At 37.2% G+C, this 12,009-nt stretch overlaps 2 protein-coding genes across 2 annotated transcripts; one reads left to right on the forward strand and one right to left on the reverse strand.

Annotated features, from left to right (window-relative positions):
* The first annotated feature begins 3,140 nt into the window (after positions 1-3,140).
* LOC107638732 (glucan endo-1,3-beta-glucosidase 5) lies at positions 3,141-5,791 on the forward strand. Its single transcript, XM_016342096.2, has 2 exons — positions 3,141-3,711; positions 4,508-5,791. The coding sequence occupies exons 1-2, from the start codon at positions 3,362-3,364 to the stop codon at positions 5,619-5,621; spliced, it is 1,464 nt and encodes a 487-aa protein (XP_016197582.1). The 5' UTR covers positions 3,141-3,361; the 3' UTR covers positions 5,622-5,791.
* Positions 5,792-5,965: 174 nt separating this feature from the next.
* Positions 5,966-8,577, reverse strand: LOC107638733 (uncharacterized protein At4g26485). The gene is made up of 3 exons (XM_016342097.3): positions 8,207-8,577; positions 7,805-8,003; positions 5,966-7,258 (listed from the first exon to the last, which is right to left on the reverse strand). Exons 1-3 carry the CDS (start codon positions 8,478-8,480, stop codon positions 6,973-6,975), a joined length of 759 nt encoding a protein of 252 aa, XP_016197583.1. The 5' UTR covers positions 8,481-8,577; the 3' UTR covers positions 5,966-6,972.
* Positions 8,578-12,009: the final 3,432 nt, after the last annotated feature.

Genomic DNA, 12,009 nt, shown 5'->3' on the forward strand with positions numbered 1-12,009 from the left:
ACCCTTCACTTATGGCATCAACGTCTTGCCCACACCTCCTTAGGAAAACTGCGTCCTCTTGTATCTCAGGGTGTTTTAGGTCAGGTTCCGAATGAATCTTTTGACTGCATTTCTTGCCAAACTGCCAAACAACCTGCTTTATCTTTTCACAATAATTCATCCCTTGCTTGCTCTCCTTTTGATCTCATTCACTCTGATGTTTGGGGCCCCGCTCCCACTGCCTCTATGGGCGGAGCTCGATACTTTGTTGTTTTCATTGATGATTATTCCCGTTTTACTTGGGTTTATTTGATGACTAATCGCCATGAGTTACCTCAGATCTATATCAACTTTGCTACTATGATTAAAACTCAGTTTTCCAAAGCCATTAAGGTTTTCCGACGTGATAATGCTATGGAATACCGTGATTCCAAACTCTTAGCCTTTCTTGCAGAACAGGGTACTCTGTCTGAGTTTTCTTGTCCTGGTACGTCTCAACAAAATGGTAGAGCTGAACGCAAACACCGTCACATTCTTGACTCCGTCCGTGCAATGCTCCTTTCCTCTTCGTGTCCTGAGCGTACTTGGGGTGAAGCTGTTCTTACTGCTGTTCATGTTATCAATAGACTCCCTTCTTCTGTTCTTGGTAATGTTACTCCCTTTGAGCGTCTTTATCATACCCCCCCAGATTACAGTTCTCTTCGAGTTTTCGGTTGTGTATGTTTTGTTCTTCTTCAGCCTCATGAACATAGTAAACTTGAACCTCGGGCTCGTATGTGTTGTTTTCTTGGTTATGGCACTGAACATAAGGGTTATCGTTGTTGGGATCCTCTTTCTAAATGTATTCGTATATCTCGTCATGTTGTCTTTTGGGAGCACCACATGTTTTCTCGGTTCTCATCCTTTGAGTCGATTCCTACTACTCAGTCACCTTTGTTTACTAACCCCAATGTTGATCTTTTTCCTAGTGATGATTCTACAGGTTCTATCTCGAGTGACCCTCCACAGCCTCCTGTTCCTCCGCCTTCTCCATCTCCCGATGATTCCAGACCGGACGATGATCCTGCTCCTACCGTCATGCCTCCTCCTTCCGCTCGTTCTTCTAGGGTAAGGAATCCACCTCCTCATCTTCTTGATTATCATTGCTTTTCTACTATTCTTCATCAACATGAACCTAAGACATTCAGAGAAGCCTCCTCCAACCCAAATTGGCAACAAGCAATGCAAGAAGAATTACAGGCACTTGAAAAAGCACACACTTGGGATCTGGTTGATCCTCCTTCTGATCAGGAAGTTGTGGGCAGTAGATGGGTATACAAGATTAAGACTCGCTCTGATGGCTCTATTGACCGTTATAAGGCCCGCTTGGTTGCTCAAGGTTGTACGCAAGAGTATGGTATTGATTATGAAGAGACTTTTGCCCCTGTCGCTCGTCTTACGTCTGTTCGAGCTCTTCTTGCCATTGCCGCGGTTAAAAAATGGTCTCTCAGTCAGATGGATGTGAAGAATGCATTTCTTAATGGGGATTTGAAAAAGACAGTCTATATGAAACCACCTCCGGGATATCCTTGTCCTTCTGATAAGGTTTGTCTCCTTCGCAAGGCACTTTATGGACTTAAGCAAGCTCCTCGTGAATGGTTTGACAAGTTCAGCACTACCATATGCAGTCTTGGTTTTACTTCTAGCCCTCATGAGAATGCGCTCTTCATTCGTAAAAGCGAACGTGGAGTTGTTCTTCTACTTTTGTATGTTGATGACATGATAATCACTGGGGATGATGTTGATGGTATCTCTGCTCTCAAGGCCTCGCTTCACCGTACCTTTGAGATGAAAGATCTTGGTTCTCTCAGCTATTTTCTTGGTCTCGAGGTCATCTCCACTGATGATGGCATCTATCTCTCTCAGGCTAAGTATGCTTCAGATCTTCTTGCTCGTGCTGGGATTACAGATAGTCGCACTGAGTCTACTCCTCTTGAGCCTAATGTTCGATTTACCCCTATGGATGGCACTGTTTTGGATAATCCGACTCTCTATCGACAGTTAGTTGGCGGTCTGGTCTACTTGACTGTCACCCGTCCAGACATCGCCTATCCGGTTCATGTACTTAGCCAGTTCTTGTCAGCTCCTCGTACTACTCACTATGCGGCAGTTCTGCGCATTCTTCGCTACATCAAAGGCACTCTCTTTCATGGTCTTTATTTTTCTGCCCATTCCTCTTTATCTCTTCAGGCTTACTCTGATGCTGATTGGGCTGGTGATCCCACTGATCGTCGTTCTACTACTGGTTACTGTTTGTTTCTTGGCGACGCTCTTATTTCTTGGCGTGCTAAGAAGCAAATGTTCACTGCTCGCTCAAGCATAGAAGCTGAGTACCGTGCCCTCGCTGACACCACTGCTGAAGTTGTCTCGGTTCGTTGGCTTCTCGAAGATTTGGGTGCTCCTCAGTCGTCCCCTACTGATGTTTTTTGTGATAATCGCAGTGCTATTCAGATCGCCCATAATGATGTCTTTCATGAACGCACCAAACACATTGAGCTTGATTGTCACTTTGTTCGGCAACGTATCCTTATTGATGCTATTCGTCTCATTGCTGTTGGAACACTAGATCAGACTGCTGATATCTTCACGAAAGCTCATCACCCGACTCGTTTCCGGACTTTGTTATCCAAACTCAAGTTGGTATCCTTAGCTCCCACTTGAGTTTGAGGGGGGATGTTAGAGAATCATTAGCATTAATTAGGATCAATTAGTATCGTCTATATTTATGTAGTATATCTGTATATTAATTATAGGATTCTATGCTTTTATTACTCTGATTCATTTAGCACCTATAAATACCTCTTGTATATTGTACTTTTGGCACAACTCAATAATACACTTTTCATATTATTCTCTCAGTCTCTTGTTTCTAACAATCATAAAAGATTAAATTATTTAAATATAACTTCCAACAAAAGGAAATTAGGATAAAATTAAATTCAAATTAGTAACAGCAATCCGAGGCTAAGCAAAGCCATACAACATAATGCACCTGATAATATTGGGGGAACCTGTGTTGAAAAATCTCAATGCCGACACAAATAAAAAAATAAAAAATTTAGGGCATTTTGGTAAATTTAAACCCTCCCTACTAAATAACACAAGTTAACAACCTTCAACTCATATCATAAACCTCACTATAAAGTCCATAAACTATCTTCAACTTTACTCAAAACTTCACTTAAGTAACTAGTTAAACACTCTGTTTTGTTTTCTGTTGAGTGCTTTAAATCTTCAAACTCCAACACCCAGATCACTTTTTTCTTCAAACTACTTCAGGAACCTCTTATGATCTCTTAAAGTTTCCAACTTTGTCAAGCATTGCAAAGTGGTAGGAGTACACATGTTGGAGCCTAGATTCTTTTATGGTGCACTCTACCTGTTTGTTATATGTTGGAGCTTGGAAGCTCCAATGGCTGAGTCAGGAATAGGGGTTAACTGGGGCACCATTTCATCCCACAGGCTGAGGCCAACTACAGTGGTTGATCTGCTTAGAGAGAACAAGATCCAGAAGGTGAAACTGTTTGAGGCTGAGCCTGATGTGATGAGAGCATTGATGGGGAGTGGGATTCAAGTAATGGTTGGGATCCCAAATGAGATGTTATCAGTTTTGAGTTCTTCACCTTCTGCTGCTGATTTGTGGGTTAGACAGAATGTTTCTTCTTACATTGGAAAGGGTGGTGCTGATATCAGGTTAGTTCTATGCACCTCTTTATTCATGCATTCCATTACCTTAGATTCAAAATTAAAAATAAACCAAAAAAAAAAAGAGATATTTAGGTGTAAGAGTATATTATCTTTACTTTTATTGAAATTGAATTAGGCACTCTGGTGAGAGTGAACTCATTACTTTATCTTCTACAATCTCCAAAATTACTTGCTTATCTGTTGTTAAAGTTCTTTTATAGGATTTGTTGGAGCTGGGAATATTTTGATAATCTGAAAAACATTTAGTAAGAAATATTGGAAATCTTAGGTTGTGTTCTATCAAGAGTGTTTCTGTTGTTATAATTTTTCATTGTTATTCTAAGTTAATAATTTGGTTTTTAAAACTCTTTTTTACATATTTCTGAAAACACTAAGATAATTTAAGTTGATTAGGGTTAATTTGAGGTAATTCATAAAGGTGTGTTTGATATTAACTCATTCTTACAACTTTTATAAGCTAAGTTACTAGGTGGTGCAATACAACCCCCTAGAACAAGTATCATATGCATTCCATTAGTAGTTTGAAATAGTAACTAATAGTTAATAGGGTTTTGATTAACTATTAAAATTTAGCTGTCAAAGTGAAGAGATGCCAACTTTTTTAGTAACAAGCTCAAAAAGCAGAAATTTTCATCACTGTTTTCTTTTCTGTAATTCAGATGATATTTATGATAAAATTTGTTCTTTACTTTTACTTTTGTAGATTCTTCTCTTTTGGTATGGCAAAATACATATTGATTTTTTCTATAAGGCTTTTACATCTTGTGCCTTGTTATGATAGGTATGTTGCAGTTGGAAATGAACCTTTCCTTTCAACTTACAATGGCCAATTTCAGAACTTGGTGATGCCTGCAGTCCTCAATGTTCAGCAATCCTTAGTCAAGGCAAATCTAGCTGGTTATGTAAAGATAGTTGTCCCTTGCAATGCCGATGCCTATGAATCTGCATCGCTTCCTTCCCAAGGGGCATTTCGTCCTGAACTGACCCAAATCATTACTCAACTTGTTCAGTTCCTCAACTCAAATGGTTCACCATTTGTTGTTAACATCTACCCCTTTCTAAGTCTCTATGACAATGGAGATTTCCCCCAAGATTATGCATTCTTTGAGGGAACTACCCATTCTGTAACAGATGGTTCCAACGTCTACACCAATGCGTTTGATGGAAACTACGACACGTTAGTTGCAGCCCTCAGTAAACTTGGATATGGTCAGATGCCGATAGTTATTGGCGAAATCGGTTGGCCCTCGGATGGAGCTATCGGTGCAAATATTACTGCTGCAAGGGTCTTTAACCAAGGCCTTATCCGTCACATTATGAGCAACAAAGGGACACCATTGAGGCCAAATTCTCCTCCTGTTGATGTTTATATCTTCAGTCTACTTGACGAAGGAGCTAAGAGCACACTTCCCGGAAACTTTGAGAGGCATTGGGGGATATTTTCTTTTGATGGACAGGCTAAGTATCTGTTGAACCTTGGATTTGGAAACAAGCAATTGAAAAATGCAAAGAATGTTCAGTATCTTCCATCTAGATGGTGTGTAGCAGACCCTTTAAGCGATTTGACGAATGTGGTGAACCACATGAAACTGGCATGCAGTGTTGCTGATTGCACCACACTTAACTATGGTGGTTCATGTAATGAGATTGGTGCAAAGGGAAATATATCATATGCTTTTAACAGTTACTATCAGCTACAAATGCAAGATTCAAGGAGCTGTGATTTTGATGGACTTGGTATGGTAACTTTTTTAGACCCTTCAATTGGAGATTGCCATTTTCTTGTGGGAGTTACAGATAAAGACTCAGATTCATCTGCATCAGAAACAGCAAAGCATTGTTGGTTTCTACTATTACTTTTATTTTTACATGGGACTTTTTGGCTCTCAATTTGATAAATAGATTTGGTCAACTAGGTTAGCTGATATACTATACTATTTATTTATCTAATCTTAGGAATATTCAAATGCATTTTTGGTTTGTAGCATCATCCTAGGATTCAGTATATTGTATCATATAAGAGACTGTATGAACACTATATCTTGAATATCACACATTTATTTCATGTTTGCTCTTCAGTAGCTGCTTTACAGTTTTCACATCTAACATAAATATGACTTTGTAAGGTAGTGTTTGTTTGGGGTATTTTGACTAAAACTGGGAGACTGGAACTAAAATTTTAGCTCCTTCAGTATTTCTAGAAAATAGAGACATAGCAGATTGAAATTTTTGGAGACAATTAAATCTTTAATAACATTTATTTCCAAAAGTACCCTCGTATCACTTTTTGAATTCCAAGTCTACTCCTTCCACCAAAACAAAGACAACAAAACTGGGCAGGACAATAGCAGTTTTTCGGCGAGCTCTGCTTCTCCGGAGACGACACAATGGCGGAGCAGCTCGACGAGAGTGAAGGTCACAGCAATGCAGTGATGGCAACGGAGAAGCTCCCCCTTGCGACCTCCTCCTCTCTCTCTTTCTCCAGTATGGTTGAACCTAGTGGTGGCAGCGGTGACCTTCTCCAGCAAACCTTCCTCGACCTATTCTCCTTCATTCTTCGTCAACGACAGCAGCGGGAGTGACTTGCCATCGTCATTCCCCTCCTTCTCCTATCGTTCTCTGGTTCTCTCTCTCTCTCATTGTGATTTCTTTCTCTCTGACGAAGACTATGGTGTGGTTGACTCGGAGCCTGGTCATTCAAGTCAAAACTACTTCCAATACCAGCACACCCTTGTTTCTACGATGCATGATTCGAAGATCACCAACCTCACTTCATCCATTCTTGTTTCCTCTGCAAGAAGCACTCGGGAAAACACAAGAGACATATTCATCTACAGGTTAGAATCAAGTTTCAAGAATTCAAGATCCCTTTTCCAAATTCCACAGTGGATTTTTGTTATTTTAGATTTAGATTTTGGATAATTGGAATCTGATTTTGAAATTTGATGGCAGGGGTGACACGAATAATAAAGTGAAAAACTAATTTTAATTTAGTCTTAGTCTCTCCTCTAATAAAGTGAAGAATGAATTATGAGAATCTCAAAAGAGAGAATCAGACTGAATATTCCAGCCATCAGTTTTATACACATAAATGCAAGTCAAGTCCTCTCTTCTATTTTTTACTTTTTCTCTGTTCTCTTCACACAGTTTGGCAGATGAAGTTTTATGGTAGGGAAGGTAGTTGGCATAATCAAGATGACATTGATGTTCAAAACCAAACCTAAAACTCATAAACCCCTGTAATCATTAGAGAGTGGACTGAAGCTTGAACTTGTAAGTATTAGATTCTCCAATGGGGAAAGAGGCATCACATAATTTTCCATGTGCTCTCTTGTTGTCATAACCAGGATAATCATCCTTGAAGAATGGAACAGCTTGTTGCAAGACCAAACCTCTCTTCTCTGCCTTCTTGACCAGACCCCATTTGCTGTATGGATCACCCGCCTTGTGTGTTACATGAATCTCTCCCCCCTCTTTCCTTACCAGAATCTTGGCATTTGACAGAAAACCCTTCACCAACCTTTTGTTCAACCTGTTTAATTCTCACAAATTCAAGACAACGGTTCAGTAAATGAAGAAACAAATTCTACAACCACAAATGTCATCATGTCTCCCTAGTGTATCAAAAAGAGTTCTAATATTTAACGGTGTGCTTAAAGATCCTCCTAATTCAAAATTCCACTCGCAATGGCATGAGTTGTAATTTACATAACATTCAAGATGAACTGGATGTATGTTAGTGAGATTTTGAGCAAGGAAGAATTATCATTTCTCTATCAGAAAAGAAAGCATGCATCACTAACTTTCAGAGCAAAAGAAAATGATCTTAACAAGGAATGTGTAATAGAGTTTAATTTTGATTTTGATGCCCTCATAGCGTAAAACTGTTGTCCAGATAACCATTCACACTGTCAATGTAAAAAGTAGTTATTTTTGTTGACATACAGTATCGTAATTAGATACACTTGTAAAATTGCTTTATCGTGACAGCTCATCAAAAATTAAATTCCTTAGTAATTTAGTAATATACAAAAGTAATTTATTAAAAAAGAAGGTATGGTAATGGTGGAAACATTACTGGATTTGGCAGTAGCTGTTCTCTGGATAAAGGAATCCAACATGAGGGAAGTTATATACAATGCGATCAAACCTCTGGGTCTTTAGAAAGAAATGTTGACCCATTTCCTTAGCATCAACTCCATAAAGCACAAGGCAACCCCTTTCTTCAAGCTCCCTCACATTGTTTATCCCATTACTGTACTTCTTCATAATGTTCTCTTCAAAAATGGAAATCAGATTAATGGGCATCCTGGAGAATCCTCAAAGTTCCATTTTTGAAATTTTCAATGGAAAACATAGAGAAAACAAAAAAAGTGTTGTTTGAGTGAATGAATCAGACCTAAATTGAAATGCAGTGATCAGAATTCAAAATAAGCATAAATTTGAGTAATTTGTTGTAATATTTAAGATGGGTACTTACCCTGAGAATCAATGGAAGTAGCAACGAGGTTGTGAGCAGAACCAAAAGCTGTGGCCAAAGAGAGAGAGAAAGAGAAGTCACCCTCTCCAACAAGGAGTATCCTATGACTTGATGAGTAATGCTTCCTCCATTTCTCTGCCTTTTGTGAATCTTCTTCATCTTCTTCTTCTTCTTCTTCTTGGGGTTGTTGTAGTTGTAGGAGCGTGTCATCGTCTTCTGCACCCATTTTGAGAAGAAAATTGGAAGAAGAAGAAGAAGAGGAAGGATAGTGCATAGTGTTAATGGCTTAATGCATTGGAGTCGTTTCCAGTTTCCACTATGTGCAAAAGTGACTTGGATACAAACAAAATCAATTACTTTTTTGACGTCCCGCTGAAAGCGTTCTTTTCTCTCTCGTCTTTTTTTTTTTTTTTTGTCATTTTCAAAAAGCGAAAAAAGGAGTATCCTATTTAGCGGTTCACATTACCCAGCCTAGCTCGAAGTAGGCTGGACACGGATCGGATCGGATATAGTTTAAAATTTTATCCGATTCGCACTGCACTTATCGGATCGGATTGGATACGATATTCGCAATTTTTTAGATCGGATCGGATCGGATATCGGATATATCCGCATAATTAAAAAAATTGTTTTCAAATTTTATTTGGCTATTTTTACAAAAAAAAATTCATTTTTCACCTGTTTAAGCATATTTAATTCTAAAATATTATCAATAAAAGTTCTCTTGAATAACAAAAGAAAAAATAATAACACAAGATTTAAGTTTAATTATTCTAAGTCAAAGTACAACATAAAAAATAAAAAACAAGATATCATAAAATTCATAAAATAACACACTAAAATTCATATCACATTAGGGTTTATTTTTTTAAACTATGCTATTTATATGTGATGTGCAGATATACGGATTTGCAGATCGAATCCGCGGATATTACTGCCAAATCCGCAATCCGATCCTACCATAGTGCGGATCCGATCCGATCCAATCCGATCCGATAGCTCTGCGGATCGGATAATATCCGCAAAATTCGGATCGGATGCGGATAATTACCGCGGATATGCGGATATTATCCGATCCATGTGCAGCCCTAGCTCGAAGACCCGAACTAGAATACTTCGAGACTAATTTGATGTGTAAATATTGCTCTTCTTGGGAAGCTAGTTTGGACTTTTTTCCAGCAGCCAAACAAGCTATGGGTCCAATTGTTGGATGCCAAATATCGATCATCTCTATATGACTGTTTTAGTTATCCTAAGAACAAGGACTCTCCCATTTGGAGGTGTCTTTGCAAGGCTTGGGAAGTGTTGAAGGATGGTTTTGCTTGGTGTATTGGAGATTTGAACCAGAATTTTTGGTTTTCTAGTTGGAGGAGAGAAGAACGGTTATCTAATGAGATGGATTATGTTCACATTTCTGATTCGAATCTCCGGATACAAGATATTTGGTCGGTTGGTAGGTGGCATTTGGATACTCTTTATTCTCCTTTATCTCAAAATTTGAAAGATAATATTCTCTCTTACAATCCAGATGAACAAGCAGGTCCGGAAGTGGGTTGGTATTGGAGTGGGTCTGCTGCCAAAGTCTATGACTCACGCAATGGTTACTTGTGCTTGTGTAAGCAGCTGTTTGGTTGGGAGGAGCGGAAGAATTGGCTTTGGCTTTGGCGTCAGCTTGTTCCGGAAAAGCATAAGTTTTTGGCTTGGTTGTGTCTTAAGGAGGTTCTTCCTACTGCAAGTTTTCGCTTTAGAAGAGGGATGTCGTCATCGGATAGGTGTCCAAGATGTCTTTCTAGCCAGGAATCGGTTTTACATTGTATTCAGGATTGTCCAAAAACTCAGCTTGTCTGGCATAGGTTGGATATTTCTTGTCATCCTTTGGATTTGAAGAACTGGTTCTTGTATCATAGCAGAGAGCATCCGTTCAAGTTCTTTTCGGGACTTTGGTGGATATGGCGAGTAAGGAATAATGACATCTTTAATCCCATGAAACTTGGCCTCCGGAAAAAGTGATTTGTCTGGCATTAACATCAGAAAAGGAGCTTAGGAATATTTTTGAATTACAACGTATGTCCCTTCCCTCTACTCTAAATGGTTTTTGGAATCCCCCATCTATTGGTACTTTTAAGATTAATTGTGATGCTAGTTATTTTGGTTCGGGTGATAGTGTTGGTTTTGCTTGTGTTATTAGAGATTGTAATGGGAGCTGACAAAGAGGGTGTTTGGGAATGATTGAGAGTAATAGTATTCTTCAAGGAGAATTGTTTGCTATTTAGAGAGGATATCTCTTAGCTTGGGATGTGGGTCAACGAGATGTTATTTGTGAGACGGATTGTGTGGAAGCATTTAATCTTGTTACTCAAGATGGTTTTGGGTTTATTGATCCACTGGTGCTCAAAATAAGAGATATCTTGCATTGGAATTGGCGGGTTGACTTTCGTTTGATTATGAGAGATGCAAACACGGTGGCAGATACTATGGCAAAGATGGCGATGAAGTTACAACTTTCGCATGTGGAGCTTCTTTCACCTTGGGAGGAGTTTAAGAATAGTCTTGAACGGGACTGTCCCTCTGTTTAGGCAGTTCCTTATTTTATTTTTCTTTGTTTAATTTATTTCAATCACAAAAAAAAAATCAGATAAGGATTTTAAAAATAGATTCAATTATTATTTAGAGTTGGATTTAGATGAAGACAAATCCAACTTCACCTGGTCCAGGTTATAACTTATGGGACCAAAATATATATATATATATTAATTCTAATATTATATTATATTAATTATAAATTTATTATTTTGTTTTCAATCACATTTGTTGGATTAGGATCAAAGAAGTATAAAATTAAAATTTATAGACAAATTCAAATATGGATATCAACTATTCAGTAATAAATATAATTTTTTTTTATAAATAAGTGCATCATAATTTTTTGACCTAAAATTTATCAAGACCCGGTTTTTACCCGATATAGATCTGGTTTTGGTGTGGCCCAAAAGTAGTGTTATTTTACCGGGTCTAGGATCGAGTAAAGGTCTCAAAAATAGACCCAGTCATTATTTAAAACCAGATTGAGGTTAAGGCACTATGCTATTTATATGCTCCATGAGCATCCCTAATTTTATTTATTCCCTAAAAAATAGACCCTTTTTTAAATTTATTTTTAAAAGATTTTATTAATTAATTTTTTAAAGATTATAATTTAATTACATTTATAAATTGCTAGTATGTAAGACATCTAATATTTTTAATTAAATACTGACCAAATTTATTAATTTAATCCATCCCAACAAAATTTATAGATTAAATTAATATATTTTTATAAATATATTTGATCAACATTTAATTAGACATGTTATGTATTATGTATATTATTTGAGCGAAAGAGTAATAAAAAAATAAACTCACAAACATGATTAATTTGTAATTCTTAAAACTCAATTTAAAATATTATAATTTAATTAATAGAAAGTGATATTTTATTAAGTTTAACAATTTAAAATAAAATTACACATCATTTTTATTGTTTTATTACTATACTTTATCTTGAAATATCAAAACTAGTGTTCTCAACTTCTCATTGCATTTTTATATGCAAGAAGAATATGATCTCTATTAAAAAGAAATTATAACATTGAGTAACTTTTAAAGTGTCCAAAATACAAATTAAGAAAAACAGTTAAGAATAATATTAGTGTAAAACGTTTTACATAGTCATTCAATTGCATCTATTATTTTAAATAATTAATAGTTATTTCTGCTAATATGATATCATGTAATTAAAGGCTTTTTTACCTAAATGCGCATGT

Source organism: Arachis ipaensis, chromosome B4 (assembly GCF_059453495.1).
Source record: "Arachis ipaensis isolate K30076 ecotype BB chromosome B4, ASM5945349v1, whole genome shotgun sequence".
NCBI classification, from domain to species: Eukaryota; Viridiplantae; Streptophyta; class Magnoliopsida; order Fabales; family Fabaceae; genus Arachis; species Arachis ipaensis.